This window comes from Suricata suricatta, chromosome 13 (genome assembly GCF_006229205.1).
Source record: "Suricata suricatta isolate VVHF042 chromosome 13, meerkat_22Aug2017_6uvM2_HiC, whole genome shotgun sequence".
Lineage (NCBI taxonomy): Eukaryota > Metazoa > Chordata > Mammalia > Carnivora > Herpestidae > Suricata > Suricata suricatta.
Window position 1 is genome coordinate 75,129,360 of NC_043712.1, and position 19,231 is coordinate 75,148,590.

Genomic DNA, 19,231 nt, shown 5'->3' on the forward strand with positions numbered 1-19,231 from the left:
ACGGCAAACCTTGAAGCTGAGGCCAAGGCACTGACAGGGACCATGGGGATGGGGTGTGAGTGTGTGTGTGTGTGTGTGTGTGTGTGTGTGTGTGTGTGTGTGTGTGTGTTGGGGGAGGGGTGTGCACGGGAGAAATGGAGTGGGTACACAGTAAAGCCGAATTCAAAAACCGTCCCCTCCCCCTGGTGTAGGCTGATTAGTATCCCAGGCACAAGAGAAAGCTGATTCGCTTCCGCTCTCACTTCTCAAGTTCACACTCAAGTTCAACCCTGACTTCCACAAGACAGTCTGAGTAGACTGGACCTTTTCTCAACCTATCCTTAACAACTTCTGATGTCACGGGAAGGGATAGTCTGTAGGAAATGCGCAGGGATGGCTGAGGAGAGACAGTACAGGGTCAACAAAGGAGAGCCTTGGAGGAGAGAAAAGGAATCCGCCACCTTGTAAGCTTGCTTTTTCTCCAGTGCGAGTCCCCGGCCCCCCTTGTAAGTTAGAACTTGTAAGCTCTGCTGGGCAGCCTGGCTGGCAAGAAGCCTTCTAGAAAGCGGCTGTGGGCTTCGACTGGTTTCTAAAGTGAGCCCTAGGCGAGCGCCTGGCTTTCAACGCTTCAAGCTGCATTAGTCCCTGAAGCGAGTGCGCTGGCAAACCCGGACTGTCTCCGCACGCTGCTCCTTCAGGAGCAGCTAGATCCAGCTACAACCCACTCCTGCTCCATTCTCCTCTGTTTCCTTCCATTGAAGGGGAGAGTGAGCGGATTTTAGACCGCAGGTCCTAGTGCCGGGTGACAGCGGAGGTGACTCGTGGCTTCGGACTTTCAGAACCGAAGAACCCAACCATGGGAGGCATGTTGGAAGGGCAGAAGCAAGGGCAGGGCGACCTGGCAGCCCCACACGGGAGCAGGGGAAATTGAAAGGAGAGCGGATGGTGGTGAGATGGGACAGAAAAAGGAAAACAAAGACTGGGGCATCTTTCACTTAAAGATTCTATACTCGCCAATTGCCAGTATAGTTTTCTGAAAGAATTTAGACAGTGGGGCATGTGACCAAATCCCCAACTGGTCCCCTCAACTGGAACCAGCTCGCCTGCGCAGGAGCCCCTACTCCAAGGGCACGGGTCAATCATCCATCGCACCCGGACGTCCCGGTAGCTGATCTTCAGCTACCTCCCTCACACCACTTCCCTGGACAACCTCTCTGTTCCCTCTCCTCCTTTCCTTTCCTGCCACGTCCCCAGTTCCCCGCCAGCTAGCCCAGTCGCTGCCCTAGCGTCCAAGCTCTGGGACTCACTGTATGCCGAGCTAGGGGAGCATGCCGCCTGCTCCCTTGGGGCCCTCCTAGAGAGGTGTTGGGGGAGTGAGTGGGACAAGTGACAAATGTTTGCAGTTCTACCTGTCTAGTCCACTTGTCGCCCGGTCGGGAAGCAGGGAGGCCCGGGACTGATCATTTCCAACTTTCTGTTACCAGGACCCAGAGGGCACGCGAAGGGTAGAGGAGAGCCCCACAAAGCACCGTAGAGTGGCCAGGAAGAAAAACGAGGGGGTGGGTGAGGCAGGTGCCCAGGGGCTTGCACGTATCCCTTTGGCACTCTGGCACCAAGCCCACACTCCGAGAAAAGAGTGAAGTTGTGGCCAAGCAGAAAGTGAGGGAGTGCGCACAAGAAACCTAAGGGTCCCAGCGCTGCTTGGGGAGAGACGGACAGAGTGACTCCCCAAAGCCGGCCAGGCCATCTGCTGGGGCAGCCCGAAGGCTAGCCAAAGGAAGCGTCTCTCCCCTGTGCCCCGCGCGCTGCCCGGCAGCTGCCAGCTCACCCCAGAGACCTGCCACCGCCGCTGCCGCTGGGGGTCCTGGCTCGAGGGCTCCCCGGCACCGCCTCCCGCAGCGGCCCTTCGACAAAAGAGCCTTCTCTGACGCGGGTCGCGCGGGCTCTCCTAGCCTCTGGAACTTTCTCCGCACAACTTTTTTTCCGGGGTGGCGCTAGTCCCTGGACCTCACGGGCTCCGCACGCGGACCTGGCCTGGGCGTAGCGCGGGAGTAAGAGACCCCGCGCAGGGGACGATCCCGGAATCGGCGTCCAGTCCCGCGACACCGTCCCTCTGCCCCCCAATCCCACGAAGGGACGTGTTAGCGGGCCGGGACGCCTGGCGGGCCTAGCAAGCCCGAGTCCGGGTGCCCGTGCGCCCGGCGCGCCCCAGCCGGGCAGGCCACCGCTGCGCGCACGCAGCGTCCAGCCGCTTCTGCCGGGAGGCAGCCCGCTCCCGCTCTCCCTCCACCCTGCGTCTGCGTCCGCACCCGAGAGTGACGAGCAAAAACGGTCCGGTGCAACTCGTGGACTGGGAGACAGCAACTAGCGTCGCTCCAGTCTCCAAAAAGCGCCCTCCTGCGTCTCTCCAGAACTCCCGAGAGGCAGCAACACCTTCCCACAACTTTCTACGCCCAGGCCGTTCGTAGCCCACCTGCGAACGCGAGCTGGAGAACTGCGCGCCGCGAACCCCTTCCCCCTTGGGCTGCGTGCGCTCCCCTCCCCCATCTCCCCACCGAGGCTGGAGTTGGCCGGAGCCGGGGAGCCTCGGGGCCCGCCGGCTCGCTTACCTCGCATGGTGTGGCCGCTCTCCCGCTCCGCGTAGTCATGAAGCTGCTCCCAGCCCGAACCCCGGAGAGCCCAAAAATCCTGCTCAGCACGAGTGAAGAAGGTGGTCGGCAAAGAGCTGCTCCGCAGAGAAAACCATCCCTTTAGGCGGACGCCGTGGCCGGAGGGTGACGTTTGCCGCCGCCACCGCTGCTATGTTAACAGTTTTGATGATGGTGGTGATGACTGTTTTGATGGTTGTTTGGTTGTTTGTTTTCAGGAAGAGTGAAAAAAAAGGGCTGTCTGGCTGGTGCCTGGGTTTTGTTTTGCTTTTGTTTTTCTTTCTTTTTTTTTTTCTTTCTCTCTAATGTGCTTGCTTTTTAAAAATGCCACCGCCTCCGGCTCAGAAGATTTCTTTTGTGATCACTTGGACTGAGGAGGAGGAGGAAGGGCAGCAGCGGCAGGAGGAGGAGTTGGTGGTGGTTTTGTTAGTTACAAAGACGAAGGAGAAGGAGCAAGGGGGGGGAAAAAAAGGAAACAGAAAAGGAAGAAAGGCGGTGTGGATGGCAGAGCATGTGCGTTTTCACATGACATCTGTGCCTGTTAGCGGATCCAGTGAATTTTCACTGTTCAGTTACAGGGAGGAAGGGAGCGAGAGAGAAAGAGAGGAGAGAGATGGAGAGAGAGAGCCGAGAAGGCGCTTATACGCGAGGGCGGGTTTGGCCGGGACTTCCAGGCCCCGCCTCCTGTCAGCGCCGCCGCCAATCAGCGCCTGGCAGGGCTTGGAGGGGGCCGGGACCACGGGGGAGGAGACGCGATTCCCAGAGAGAGGCGGGGGTTTGCAGACACTGGAGCCCGAAGACGACCGGAGCTGAAACCGGTCATTAGAGACTGTCCGAACTGGGCAGAGGAGGGGCGAACCGCCCTGAGAGTGGGGCAAACCTGCAGGTGACATTCACTTCCGACTCGGGGAGGGGGGAGGAGGCACTGGACCCGTCCTTTTCAGACGAGGGACGCGGGGCTCCCCGGGTCCCACGTTCCGTCCGTCTCCCAGCGACTGCCTGCCCCGATAGTTAGTTTTTAATTTATGGCAGCGCTCCGCGGAGTCCTCTCCCGGTGAACTCCGAATCTCTGGCAGGGGGTTCCAGGAGCAGGACGCTTCAGCTTTAGTGGCAGAATGATGCAAATCAACTTCCATCACTTTGAGCGTAACCAAAATGCAGTCCCGTGCAAGGGTCATCTGCTTCCTTTAAAACCATCTTTCAGATGCTTCCTGTCCCGAATCCTAAAAACAAAAACCACAGAACACTAAGATTTCTTCGGTTTAAAAAAAACAGTAAAAAAAAATAATAATTCTTTTGTCAAGGACATTTTTATTAGCATTTGAGAAATCTCCTGGCATTGGGCTAGCCTATTCAAGGATAACAGCCTCAGTGGACAGGGTGGCCACCTCAGTGATGCAAGGGAAATGTCTGAGGCCAGAGGCTTGACTGTGTGGTGCTGTTTATTTGATAGAAGTGCAGGGCGTTAGGAGGGAGGAATTTCAAGTCCACTTGTTACGAGAAGACGTTGATCTATTTATTGGACACTGGAAATTAAACGTAAGTATTTTGTATTCTTTAGGTGAAAACTGTCATCTATGCCATTTATTTGTATTTTGATAAAAATCCAATGCATATATCAAAACTTCCTTTGCAAGTTTCTGAGTGGACAAAGTAAACATATGGCATAAATATCCACTCCCTCCCCCTGGAGTAGGTTAATTAGTCCCCTGAAAGGCAGAGGTGAAAAAATGTGCTGCTTCTACTTAGTCTTAGGTATTGAGGCTTCAACTCATTAGCGCACCTGTTGGCAGAGCAGGCCTCATCATCATTCACGCGCCCAAATAACTTGATCTTTACTGGTATTTATTCACATTCTGTCATGGAACACAGAGTGCAGTGCAGAATTGGCGATTAGTTAATTACTCCACCCTACAAGGCCAAATAGTTTGTGCCACCCCCCCATTTATATAAAAAATAGATTACTTGCTGAATCTTCCCTAGCGCTGAATTGACTTAGCCCTGCTATATGTCCTACCATTTGCAAGCCAATGTGTAATTTAGAAAAATTTTAGTATTAAGACTGAAAGTTGATTGAGTCTCTAATTAAATGAAATGAACAAAAGGAAGTTACTGTTCAGAATAGTTATTCCCTTATAAATACCTTTCCCTTAGATTTGTAATTGACACAGCAGTTAATCTTTTAAGATAATATTTAAGGCTCCCTGGTTTTTATCATTTTTAATCAAGTAAAATATATTCATCATAACTACATTAAAGCTGCACTAAGTTATGCCTAATTTAGTTGCTTCATTAAAAATTACTGAATATAAAATAGTCAAGAAACAAATTGTGACTACATCATTTTAATTTTATGTGCTTCAAGCAGAGGCGCAGGAATGGTGAAAGTTCCAAAACCATTGTAAACAGTATAATTATTATTGTTGTCATTATTTTATATTTCTATTTCTGATTAAAGAGAAATTTCAGAATTCAAGAATTTTAACTCTTCTAGTCTCAAATTTCTGAACATTTATTGAATTCTTAAATTTCTTTTACTGCTGCAATGTCTGTAATTCTTTAAAAAAATCGTCAACACGTATATGACAAGTGCCTTTCCCCCTACGCATTTTTATATGCCTTTTGCTTTGTCAGTACAATGCATAATTTTGCTTACAGCTCTATCACATAGTTTTTAATCCCTTCTGAACACTTCTGAAAAAAATTGTTAATTAGAAATAAAAACTTAAATTATATCATTTTCAAAATTGTATATATATACAGATTATATATGTATATAATACATATGTATATGTATACATGTATATATATATAATATATATGTATTATAGGGTGGTACAAAAGTGTTTCTCTTTTAGAGTGGAATAAATGTTGATCACTAGTGATACTGTGGTGATCTGGGACATTTTGGATCTTCCTAAAAATTAAAAACAACTGAATTCTTGAGCTTTTCTAATAAATTGCAAATTATGTCAACTGAATGGAACCTATTTGTGTCAAGTAAATATTCAGGACTTAAAGAAATCAGCATTTTCCAAGAAGTCATAAAATACTTATGTATAATCTGATGTTTTTGTAACCTATCTGCCAGCAACTACCCATATTTTGACTGGCATAATAATAATATATTAATATAATGTCCCTACTCACATGAAGGGCAGTGTCAGTCATGACATGAATGATTGTGGAACTGTTTGGTTTCCTATGATCTTGAAACTCTACTTTTGGCTCTGGCCTGAAAGGTATTTTAAGTTGCTATCTAAATTGTGATCGTTTTAAATGAAAATCAGTAGGTCACATAACACTGTACTTCATCTCAAGAATAGATATGATTTTACTTATGTTCCTGGTAACCTGCTTTCTGGACATATCAGCATCCCTCAGATTCAGCTGTAAGGCCCCAGAGTAATGACAAGAAATGTCCTGACAGAGGCAAAGGTTCATTATGAGTCAACCAGTTAGGGTGAACACAGCATTTAGGATTATTTCAATCCTAAAAGGCTTACTGTTGCGGGAGGCATCCAACAAAGATTGAATGAAAAACTTTGGTAAAGATGCTCTAGCATACAGATTTCTCCAGTGGGCTGAAAATTGGCTAGATTAGCTCTAATATCTTTTGCAACTCGAAGTGTATTCACATGGATGCAGTTACTAATCCCCCAGCAGCTGCCTCAGACCTGTGTTTCCTACATGAGAGCAGGTGCCGGGATTTCCCGAGTCTGGAAAGTTCTGGGTACTTTATAGGTGCTTGATAATTATTGTTTGAATGAATGCTTTCTACTCCTTTTGTCCCCAGGATATAAACCAGAAATATAGCCACATCTGAATAAGAGCCCTTCTTTCTTAGTTTTTAATGGGAGGGGGGAGGAAAGAAAGAGAGATTTTTCTTTTTTTCATTTTAAACTCTCCTAATCTGCAGAAGAAAAAAAAACACTCATGTTTGGGTTTGGTTACATAATTATAAAAGAAAGAAAAATCTAGTTATGTTCATATTTATTACCATTCTTATTTAATTCTCAGATGGAGAGGTTTCATAATTTTAAAAATTCTTCATTTAAAAAATGTTTACTTACTTTCGAGAGAGTGAGAGACAGTGTGAGCACATGCGTGAGCAGAGGTGAGAGGCAGAAGGAAGGAGAGAGAGAATCCCAAGCAGGCTCCGCACTGTTGGCACAGAGCCTGATGAGGGACTTGAACTCATGACCATGAGATCATGATCTCAGCTGAAGTCAAGAGTCAGAAGTTCAACTGACTGAACCACCCAGGCACCCCCAGTTCTGCTTCATTTTTAAGTATGAGTGCAAATTCAACAACTTTTCAAAAGGCGAGAAGAGAAAATAAGTTTAAAAGGTATAGCCTGTGCTTTATGTAATAATTGGAAAAGTGCAGGGGCCAAAACAAAATGAACCCTAATAGGTGGGATAGAAGGTGAGGTTAAGCTTTAGGAAAATGACAAAGTAGATTAGGGGGAAAAAAAGCTAACATTTATTGGATGAACCACATAATCTATCAGCCTATCTTTTATTTCCTTAAAGAACCTACCTGGAGTGTATTATATTTCACTCCCCTAACCCCTGCTCTTCCCCTTTTTTAAGATAAAGAAACAGAGGCTTAAAAAGGTCAAGTAAGTTGCCTATGATCACAAAACTAAGAATGTTGGATCCATGATTCAAGCCCAGATGTAGTCTCTAAAATGTAAGTTCCACTTTATTTTTTTCAGTACTGAATTCCCAGAATCTAGCATCTTGACTGGCAAATAGCCGATGCTCCAAATGCAGTTGTGGATAAACATATTAACATGTGGACTCTTGTCCACTGCACAGTATAGCATATCTACACACTCCATGACTGAAGCTCGTTATTTGCTAAATGCCGTTAAATAAAGAGCAGTGAATTTTGACTTTGAAGATCAAAGGATACTGTGAAAAAAATTATGCCTGATTCAGTTCCATCACAGAGTCTAGGAAATATTTTGTAATAAATATTTCAGGTCGTAGATAGTGTGGGGCTGAGTTAAAATGGTACCAGTAAGGGACGCCTGGGTGGCTCAGTAAGTTGAGCATCCGACTTCAGCTCAGGTCATGATCTTACAGTTCTGGAGTTTTGAGCCCCATGTGGGGTTCTAGGCTGACAGCTCAGAGCCTGGAGCCTGTGTCTCCCTCTTTCTCTTTGTTCCTCCTCCACTCGCCCTCTGTGGCCCTCTCTCAAAAATAAACAGACGGGGGGCACCTGGGTGGTTCAGTCAGTTAAGCGTCCGACTTGGCTCAGGTAATGATCTCACGGTTCAGTTCATGGGTTCGAGCCCCGCATTGGGCTCTGTGCTGACAGCTAGCTCAGAGCCTGGAGCCTGTCTTCCGATTCTGTGTGTGTGTGTGTGTGTGTCTCTCTCTCTCTGACCCTTCCCTGCTCATGCTGTCTCTCTGTCTCTCATAAATAAATAAAAAACAAAAAAATAAACAGGCATAAAAAATTAAAATGGCACCAGTAAAAATGAATAAAAAAGGGGGCAAAGGTGGACATATTTTGACAGGAGAAAGCTATAAAGCTTAGCTCATGATTATATGGTGGTGCTTGTGGGCAGTGTGTTGGTTAAGATGAGGAAGAAGTTAATCCACAGCTTCGTAAGTAGGAAGCTGGTAGAGTGAATATACTATCAACAGAAATAAGGAAGAGTAGGTTCTTGATTGAATAGAGGAAAATGTTGAGATTAATTTTCAGTTTTTGTGTATATTGGTCACAATACCTAACAGATGGTTGGGTAGGTAGAATTGGAGATTTGGAAATTGTTAAGAGGTGAAAATAAAGATTTTTAAGATACTCAAAACCATTAAGCAGGAGCAAAGTAACATGAGAAGAAATGAAATGTCTCTTTTTAAGGGGTAGGAGATGGAGGATAAGCCAATGAGTAAGAGGATGGATGGGGATGGTGGGCTATGTAGGTATTGTGTCAGACAAGTATTATGTTATATTAATTTACCTGTGCAATCCCATGCAAGTCACATTATTTCTGCATTCCAGTTTCCCCATAATACAGCGAGTATCCTTTTTTTTTTTTTTACGTTTTTATTTAAGGGGCACCTAGGTGGCTCATTTGGTTAAGTGTCTGACTTCGGCTCAGGTCATGATCTCAGGTTTGTGAGTTCAAGCCCCAGTTAGGGCTCTGTGCTGACAGCTCAGAATGTGGAGCCTGCTTCCAATTCCGTGTCTTCCTCTCTTTCTGCCCCTTTCCCGCTAACACTGTCTCTCTCTCTCTCTCTCTCAAAAATAAATATTAAAAAGATTTAAAAAATATAAGTTTTTATTTAAATTCCAGTTAGTTAACATACAGTGTAATATTAGCTTCAACTGCACAATGCAGTGACTCAACACTTCTGTCCAACACCGGTGCTCATCACAAGTGCAACGGGCATCTTAAGGACAGTAAAACTCTGTCATTTTCGTTTTGGTATCCAGCACCTGGTGTTCTAGAAACTGCTTGTTAAGTGATTTAGTTCAACTTGACAGTTGGATCATTAGAGAAACTTTTGTCTCAGTTTAGTGCTTGTCCTGTTATATTTTGGTAAACTCCCAATTTTTTTTTATCATGACCCTTGAAGACTTAAATATAACAAATCCCCATTTACATAAGCTAGATTGAGTGACTCTCCTTTCGTTGCAAACATACAAGCTCTATCAAACAGGCTGATTCAAAAAACATCAAAGGAACTAACTAACTCCTGGCTGCCAGTGCGTTCCCGACACTACAGAGTAAAAGATGAGTTATGCTTTATTTTATAAAACGGGGTAAAAATATTTTAAGGTTTCTTTAGAAGAATAGATGCCTGTGAATAGCCAATAAAATTGGCTTCAAAAAATAAGGCTGGTCCAGAATGAATTTCAATGTATAAAAACGCTTAGCCAAAAAACTAGAAAATACACCAACATTTTAATAGGGAGTAATGTGAGGAATTAGAGGGAGAGTGAAGATGATATCATTTTTTGTGCCATATAATTTGTACCATTTGCTTTATTTACAAGGTAGATAATTCTGTGCGTGTGTGTATGATAAAAAAAGATTTATCAAGACAGCCAAAGTAGAAAAAAAGATTAGTACAAGGGACTTCACTTACCAAAACTTACTTGAAAGTCAGTCCAATAAAAATAAAATATACTGTTGGGGTGCCTGGGTGGCTCAGTTGGTTAAGTGTCCAACTGTGGCTCAGGTCATGATTTCACAGTTCATGAGTTCAAGCCCCACATAAGGCTCTGTGCTGACAGCTCAGAGCTCAGAGTCTGCATTGGATTCTGTGTCTCCCTCTCTCTCTGCCCCTCCCTCACTTGCACTCTGTGTCTCAAAAATGAGTAGGCATTTAAAAAAATAAAAAAATATATTGTCACAAAAGTAGATAAGTATATGGAAATGACTTAAGACTGTGAGAGAAGTTTGTATAAAAATCAAAATGGATTTTAGGTTCGGATTAGAAAATATGATGCAGCTTAATATAATGAACAATGTCAGATTTCTGTATCATATCGCATACAAAAGTACATTTATGATAGATTAGAGATTTTAGTGAAATATAGAAGTAAAAGCCTAAAATAATAAAATTACATTTTTGTGTATATTTATATAATGTGGATAGGGGCAAACTTTTCCAAATTAGTAAACCTAGTCCCTATGAAAAAAAAAGTTAGAGGTATGTTCCTATGTACAAATCAAAAAGTACACATTTTGAATGACAAAAGGCTCCCAAACAAGTGAAAATACACACAGTAGACTGGAGAAAATACTGCTGTACAAACAAGTAGTAGTTTTTATAAAAATGCATATGCACTTACACATTGTAAGAATTAGATAAAAAATCTTAACACTGGAGTTGGTAGAGAAGAAAGGGGAGCTGCTTAATTTAGAATTTTTTTCCTGAATGTTTTTGCTATAGGTGAATAATTTCTCCTTTGTGTCTGTTACTGATACTAAAAAGTCCCTTTTCAAGATCACCTGACAATTATTAAGATATGAATTACAATGCAAATGGAAGATGCCATATAACATCATCTAGCTGCTGATACACTGCAAAGTTTATCTTGAATTGGCTATTTTTCTCTATGTTCCTGCCTCATCAATTCAAGCTACTCTCCTTCACCTACCTAGATGGGTACCAGGTTCTCAGAAATTGTCTCTGTACCTCCATTTTCACCCCTTAATCCATATATTTTCCAACTGGCAGCTAGACAGAACTTTAAAAAGTGTAAGTCACATGACAGATGACCCCTTGCAAAGACCATTATAGTGTCTTTCTATTGCATTTCAAAGTCACCCTACCATAGCTTAGAAGGAGGGTGAAAACATTCTGGTTTCCATTGACACCCTGAATAATTATTAGGAGTGCCCCATTTCATTCCCAAAAGTGTTCCAGTCTGAGCAATATGTAATATAGTTGCCTTAACTGTAAACCTCCGCTGGTTTAAAGGTTATGTTTCAGAGAAAATTGTCCCTCATCACCTAATAGAGCACCCATTCATAATTCTTTTTCTGAGCATCTTTTTGTGATCAGATAATGATTTATGATTATTTTTGTCTTGTTATTATCTATGAAGGAAATAAATGAATTAATATTAATATTATTTTTTGCCCCATGAGGCAAGGACCACCTCTCTGTTATTTTGCATTGTATCATCAAGACCTAATATGGTGCCTGACACTTAGCACATGCTTAATAGAAGCTTGTTCAATAATCAATAATTTGGACTAATTGTTAAAATTTAAGCAATGTAGGGGTGCCTTGGTGGCTTAGTGGGTTTAGTATCGGACTCTTGATTTGGACTGAAGTCATGAGCTCATCATGGTTGGTGAGTTTAGTGCTGCGTTGGGCTCTGTGCTCACTTACATTTTTTAAGTTCTCTCTAGCTGCCAATGGGAAGATACATAGGTTAAGGGGCCAAAATGGTGGTAGAGAGACAAATTTTGAGAACCTGGTCCTCATCTAGTTAGGTGATGGACAGCAGCTTGAATTGATGAGGCAGGAATATAGAGACAGCTCATGCACACGCTCCCTCTCTTTCTCAAAATTAATAAATAAACATTAAAAAATAAAGCTTAAGTGACATAAGTAATGCTTTTTGTTTTCTTTTTGAAAACTTGATCTATACAATTGCTAAGATGTCTTTATGTCTCGTTATGGGCATATTAAAAAAATGCATGGGATATTAAGTTCTTCTTTTTAAGACAATTGATACATATTGTGATGATTAAGTATATCAGTTCTGGAGTAAAATGAAACAAAACAACAACAAAAACAAACATAAATTGTTTCCTGTTCCAGATCTGCTTTTTCAGTGTGAGTTGGTAGTAAAATGCACTTAAAATATTTAAACAGGACTAATGAACTCGAAAGGATAAAAGGAGATGTACTAACATAGTGCTTAGCACATTGTAATCATGCAACAATCATCAGCTATTTATCATTTTATGGCTTGCGTGTGGAAAATCTGTTTAATGAGTTAGCAACAGCAAGTTTTCAATTCAGGCGAATTAGATGTTGCTTGGCCATCACATTTCCCAGTTACTTCTAAGTAATCAACAAAAGCACAGGATATAAACTAATTTATAATTTTATTAGTTGTTTTCCATTTTATTTTTCCCCAAATGTTTTGTGACTCTGCTTTTCTTCCCTCCTTTCTTAGTCTGAGTTACTCAACTTTAGATTATCCATTTATTTTTGTTTTCCATTGGATTGCTGGGTATCCATCTTTACTATTCTTTTGGTAATTCTCCTAGAGACTAAACATGTGTCCTTGGAATATTAAAACAAATATAAATGAGTACTCTAACCACATTGTAGTCGATGCTAAGACTTTAGAATGTTAAACTCTATTAACCTTCCCTGTCCCATTACTGCCATTAGTGTTATTATTGTCATGTATTTTAGATCTACATATATTTAACCCCAGAAATATTATTAATATTGTGATTATTATTTCATATCATCAGCATTCCTTCAGATCTGCCCCATATTTAGTCATATAATTTTTTCCTGCATTTTTGTGTTTCTCTTGTGGATCATTTTCCTTCTGCTTGAAGAACTACTTTTAGCATTCCCTTTCATGTAGGCTGCTGCTGCTGAATACACTTAGTCTTTGGTTATCTAGAAATCTCTATGCTGCTTTACTTTTGAAAGATGATTTTTACTGGTTGCCGGATTTCTTTCTTTTTTCCACACCCTGCTCGTGTCATTCCATTGTCTTCCATCTTCCATCTTTTTTGCTGAAGAGTCGCTTCTCAGTGTTATGGTTGCTCCTTTGAAAACAATGCATCTTCTTTTTTTGTTGTTTTGGGATTTTCTCTTTATCTTTGGTCTTCAGTTGTTTAACTGTGATGTGCGTAGATGTGGTTTTCTTTTCAATTGCCCTGTCTGGAGTTTGAAACACCTTTTGAATCTATGGCTTGATATCTTTCATCAGTTGGAAAGTTCTTGACATTTACTCTTCAGTATTGCCCTGGCCTCTTCCCTCTGTCTTCTTCTGGAGGGAGATGGCATTATATGTGTACATTATGTATGGTGTATATGTATGTTTTCATTTTGCTACTTACATCACTTTCACTCTCACTATGTAGTTTCTGTCCTTTGTGTTCTCCAGACTTCCATCAGGGTATTTTATATTCACCTAACTTCTAGCTCACTAATGCCTTTTCAGCTGTATCTTCCAGTTTGTTGTTAAATCTATTTGGTCTTTGTTTCAGTTATTCTATTTTTCAGTCCTAGAATTTCTATTTGGTTATTTTTTTATAGGTTTCATATTATCTGGAAAATCCTCCATCTTGTCATCTATTGTTTTAAATTTTAATTCTAGTGTAGTTAAGACAGTGTTATATTGGTTTCAGGTGGTATATGGCATAGTGATTCAAGAGTTCTATACATTACTCAGTGCTCATGATAAATGTGCTCCTTTCACCTACTTCACTTATTTTCTTCAACATATGAATACATTAGTATTTTTAAATCCATGTGGACAATTGCAATATCATGGTCATCTCTTGGTTTTTATGTATTCACCAGAATATTTTTACCGAAATTATAGTCTAATTTCTAAATGGTTGTCTAAATGCTAATTTTTATGGTGGTCTGTATCTTTCTGTGTTCCAGAGAAGATTGAAATGGATAAAGAAAACAGAGGTGAAGACAATTTTGAATATTTGAATTTGAAAAAAAAATGTTGACAGGCAGGTATGTGGACCAAATGACCCAGGGATTCTCCATTAAGATTAAAGAACTTCCTGTATGTTTCCAGTTCTCAGATATCAAAATTGTTACTGGTGGATTGCTGCCTGTTTATAATATCACTAAAAACACTACTCTCTTTTCAACTCGTTCACCAAAGTCAGACCATTTCTCAATACAGAATGCTCTCATCTTTCCTATTGGGAAAATAGAAAATAGATGGGAATCTGCATTTTGCTTAAGATATTCTGAGATTTCATCCTTGGTACTTACTACCACATTTCTTTCCTTAAAATAAAGAATATACAGCTAACTGCAGCTACTTTAGGGACCAAGATGATAATCATCATGCAACTTCCCTTTGAATGAATTCACATACCTACATGCCCTGGGATTGCCCAGTTTGAATGCCTGGCAGACCGAAGGCCTGAACAGCATTTTGATAAATGATGCACATACATAATTTGAAAATCTAAAATGTACTGGCAGAGATCAGGAGATGTTTGTGTTAATGAAAGCATGATTTTCTGGATCAAAGCAGACAAGGGAGGCCCAATTCTCTCAGATGAGGAGGGCTGCAGAATGTGTTTAGTGAATGAAAAGAGAGGTTGATGTCAGATGAGCTCTTTAAATAAGGGCAAAGTCCTTTATCAATCCGAACCAATTTCGAATAGTCCATCCTCCTCTCTGGAGGACACTGGGAGGAAAGGGATGAAATCAGCATGCTTTTTAAAAACTCTAAGTAAGTGTATCAGACCTCTCCAGGGGGCACTCACCATCTCGGTCAGCTGGTATGAAAATCTGGAGAAAGAAATTTTATGTTTTATTTGAATGTAAATTCTGCTCAACCCAACACACAGAATTTAGAAGATGGAGAGAGAGAAACCTGACTATGAGCTTGGAGGTAGGACTAAAACATGAGAGAAGGATGTGAATTCGGGGGTTTTGAAAGTCTGGAGAGGAATGAGAAGGCACATGATGTCTTTAACAGAGCGATAACTAACGTGTGTTGGGTATTTAGTGGTGCATGTTTCGGATTAGTCATTCTGTGATGACTGAAGAAACACTGGCTTGGGACATTGGATGGAGAGCAGAAAATGAAGAAGGGGTAAAGAAAAAAGGGGTAGAAGTGGAAGGTTTCTTTGTTTGGACCCGTTCACTGGCTTCCGGTAAGGGTAGTTGATTTACTTAGGACTGGAGTTGATGGTCTGGTTTCCTTGAGGGTTTGTTTATTTGTTTGTATCTTTGGCAATTCGATCCCAAGGGTGTTCTCACCCTGGCATTCGTAGGCGACCAGTCACGGTCTTTAATCACTAGGCTCTACAAGAGAAAAAGGAGTGAGGGGCTTTTCTGCGTAAGCTTATCTACAACATGCAAATATGAAGCCAAAGATAGAGGGCAAAATTTATGCTCTCCTGACAAGTTTCAGAAAGGACTTTATTTCTTTTTCCTGTAAAGTACACAACATAACGATTAACTAAGACGTTTTATGATTTTAAAACATCAGTAAAGTTAGTATTGTTACTTTGGAAATTACTTAAGTTAAATAATATTAGTGCTATGAGACGGCTATCATCTTAAAATAAGGAGAAAAAATTCCTTCCAAGTGCCAGTTAATTGACAAAATGTAAAGTACGTTCAAGTGAATTATTTTTCCCCCACTGGAGAGGTTTGTTATAGGAAAAAGGGGAACAGGACTTTAAAAAATGAATTTTTGCTGGTCATAAGTCTCAAAGAGTTATGTAATCAAGGCGGAAAGGTATGAAAATAATTAGTCATGTTATATTTGAAATACATGTCCAAGGGTGTCCCCAGAGAAGGCTTGTGTACGTCATCTATTTAAACTCAAGGTAAGTTGGTAAATGACTGTAGAGTGTTGCTTCGATCTTGTATTTGCTATCCTTGCTTCTGGAGACACTGGTAGAATATAAATGAAATAGGTAAGCGGAGGGGTTCAAGGCAACAGACTGAGCGTGTGTTTTCTGCCCTGCTCCAAAGCTCAAACCGCATTCCTTTTTGGTCTTGACAGTTTTGGAGAAGGGAGAATAGTGTGTCCAGCAGAGGGCGCAGTACTGGAGTCAGGAATGCTTCAACAACCACTTTACACCTACTGGATGAAAGGAACCAGAGAACCTGACCATAAAATGGGCCAGCATCTTCCCATACTTAGGAAGTCAAATCAATATTTTACCTTCAAGCCCACTGAGCTCAAAATTAAGTATACAAAACCAACCATAGTCACCTGCCTTAATACTTGTTAATTTTTTAAACGTAAGTATCAATGAGGACCTCTCAGCTATTAATTTTTCATAGTTGCCTTCCGTCAACAGTATGTTTCATATTTCATATATACGACTTGTCTGTTGAGTCAATTATTGTCTTTGTTTTCTGGCTTATTCTATGTTTGTTCCATTTAAATGTTGAGATACTAGGTCCTTAGCAAGTTGGCCGCACATCTGTCTTTTCACCTTGTGAGACCGTCTCTTCTGGCAGTAACAGCTCCTTACATTAGCTTGATGGAAACATTAGAAAGTCCAAGGAAAAGGCAAGAAGGTTTTGATCCTGTGGACTGTGATGGGTGAGCAAACACAATGCCTGTAAGGATAGGGACTTGGTAGGAAAATCTGGGTAATATAGATACAAACAACTGAGATGAAACTCAAGGAAGAAAGGAATAATTTTTAGGAAGCAGACATTGTAGGGGCACCGGGGTGGCTCAGTCAGTTAAGCCTCTGACTTCAGCTCAGGTCATGATCTCAAGGGTTCATGGGTTCGAGCCCCATAATGGGCTCTGTGCTGACAGCTCAGAGCCTGGAGCCTGCTTCAGATTCTGTGTCTCCCCCCCTCTCTCTGCCCCACCCACGATCTGTCTCTCAAAATTAAATAAACATTAAAATATTAAGAAAATAAAAAGCAGGCATTGTGAAGCTACTACTATGTTCATAGGTAGATTTTTCATTCACTTAAAAACTCAGTGACTACAGAGTTAAGTAAAATCTGACATTTTAGTCACCAGTACACTTCAACAGAGATCAAACCTTGAGTACATTGTGTTACAAAGACAATAGAAATGGTTAAAAGTCCCATATTTACTTAACTAGAAATGCTTCTATAAAATATTCTAAGATACACATAAGCCTGGATATTTTGCTTTAAAATTTATGTGGACAATTTGTAATAATCATAACCAAACTCCATGTAATAACTCCATAACCAAAAAGTTAAGCAAACTCAATGAAAAACAAAAATAGAATTTGCTGATGATTTTGTGAACCATGTTCAAAATTGTATTTTATTATAATTGTTTCTATTTTTTATTTGAGAGAGAGAGGGCTATCAAGGGGTAGGGGCAAAGAGAGAAAGAGAGAGCGAGTGAGAGAGAGAGAGAATCTCAAGCTTAGCATGGAGCCTGACTAGGGCTCAATCCCATGACCCTGGGATCATGACCTGAGCTGAAATCAAGAGTCGGACACTCAACAGGCTGAGCTACCCAGATGCCCCCAAATTTTATTTTTAATGCTTTGTTTTTTAAATTTTATTATTAAAAACATTTTTAATGTTTTACTTATTTTTGAGAAAGAGAAAGAGTGAGAGACAGTGTGAGCAGGGGAGGGTCAGAGAGAGAGGGAGACACAGAATCTGAAGACAGGCTCTAGGTTCTGAGCTGTCAGTACAGAACATGATGTGAGGCTCGAACCCATGAACTCAAGATCATGACCTGAGATGAAGCTGGACACTCAACCAACTGAGCCACCCAGGTGCCCCTAATTTTTTTTTTTATAGCAGTTTGAGGTTTACAGAAAAATTGAGCAGAAAGAAGAGTGTCCATATGCCCCCACACTCCTCTGCCAGAAGAGTTTCTCCTTCTAATGGCATCTTGCATTAGTGTGGTAGTTTTGTTTGTTTTTACAATTAAGGAAGCAATATTAATACAGTATTATTAAATAAAACCCATACTTTGCATTGGGGTTCACTTTTCGCGGTGCACACTCCGGGGGTGCTGACAAATGTCTACCGACACGTATCCACCATCACAGCGGCATACAGTTGTTTCACTGCTCTAAAAATCCTGTGACCACCTGTCCATCTTTCCTTCCCTCTCCCCACCCCACATCCCTGGCCACCAGTGATCTTTTTACTGTCGCCATAGGTTTGTCTTTTCCAGAATGTCACAGAACGAAAATTATACAGTATGTAGCCGTTTTCTGATTGGCTTCTTTCATTTCGTGATACGCATTTACGTTTCCACCATTTCTTTTCATGGCTTCATAACTTTTTTTTTTTTTAAGCAGTGAGTAATATTTCATTGTCTAGATGTACCACAGTTTATTTATCCTTTCCCTTTACTGAAGGACATCTCCCTGAATTTCCACTTGGAGCTTTATATAAGTAAGGATGGAATTTGTGAATCACAGAAAGACCAGTTTAAGTTAGATGAATGATATAGAGAGTTTTGTTGCTGTTTTCGTTTGACATGATAAGAAGCTGTAGATAAGTAGGCCTGGATGATGCCTTCGTGATTCCATCAGGGACACGGGTGTCTCCTGTCTATTCCTCAGACACTTCCAGAATAAGGCTTTTGTCCTCTTGCTTTTCCCCTGAAGATCTCCAGACATTTTCTCCCCCTCCCGCATTACGCCAAGAACACGGGGAAGGCAGAGGGTAAAAGGTGCAGCACACCCGCTAACGGTCTTCTCCGGGAGAGAGGGAAGTGGCCCTTGGCAGCCAGGAACTGGCCTGGCACCATCTACGGGCCTTGGTGTTGCTAGGCGCTGGCTTGGCACCCACAGCTACGCCTTGGAAACTGGAGGGACAGCGCTAGAGATACCAGAATGAGACAAAGAGTTGCAGAGAAAAGATGTGAAAAAAACCTTTGACTATTCACAACTTGGGCTTGATTTGACCTTACTCCACAGTATTCTGCCCGAGTGGACCACTGCAAATATGGCCAAAACATTACATTCCCTCTCTGTCTGATTATGTAAATAGTTTCAGAAAAAACAAACTGAGAGAGCAAATGGCAAAACTGTGAAATACAGTTATATTTGCAAATAGGAGAACCTAGTTTTGACATTTTCTTAAATAACCAAGATTGATTCCTTAAAACATGAAATAACATAAGTGATACATAAACACATATGCATTATGAAAAATACAAAGTGTATGGTGTAAAAATGACAATCCCTTCTCCCCCCCTTCACAATACTCTTCTTTTACTAGTGGGGCCTGCTGCTAGAATAGTAGTGCATTTATTAGAAAACACATCACCCTATGTTCATACCCAAAATTTTAATTTTTCTTTTGCATATATGTATACATACATGTGTCTCTCTGTGGTACATGCACATATACATATATACACACACAGGTATATACATACATATTATATGTATACACACACACACA

At 41.5% G+C, this 19,231-nt stretch overlaps 1 protein-coding gene and 1 long non-coding RNA gene across 2 annotated transcripts in view; one reads left to right on the plus strand and one right to left on the minus strand.

Annotated features, from left to right (window-relative positions):
* Nucleotides 1-2,840, minus strand: part of RORB (RAR related orphan receptor B) — a 187,417-nt gene extending 184,577 nt beyond the window's left edge. Inside the window, exon 1 of the mRNA XM_029920314.1 lies at nt 2,589-2,840. Within this exon, the coding sequence (XP_029776174.1) occupies nt 2,589-2,595 (7 nt within the window). The 5' untranslated portion in view covers nt 2,596-2,840. The remainder of the gene's footprint in view (nt 1-2,588) is intronic.
* Nucleotides 2,841-4,015: 1,175 nt separating this feature from the next.
* Nucleotides 4,016-19,231, plus strand: part of LOC115276010 — a 43,343-nt gene continuing 28,127 nt past the window's right edge. Inside the window, exon 1 of the long non-coding RNA XR_003901777.1 lies at nt 4,016-4,166. This is a non-coding gene — a long non-coding RNA (uncharacterized LOC115276010). The remainder of the gene's footprint in view (nt 4,167-19,231) is intronic.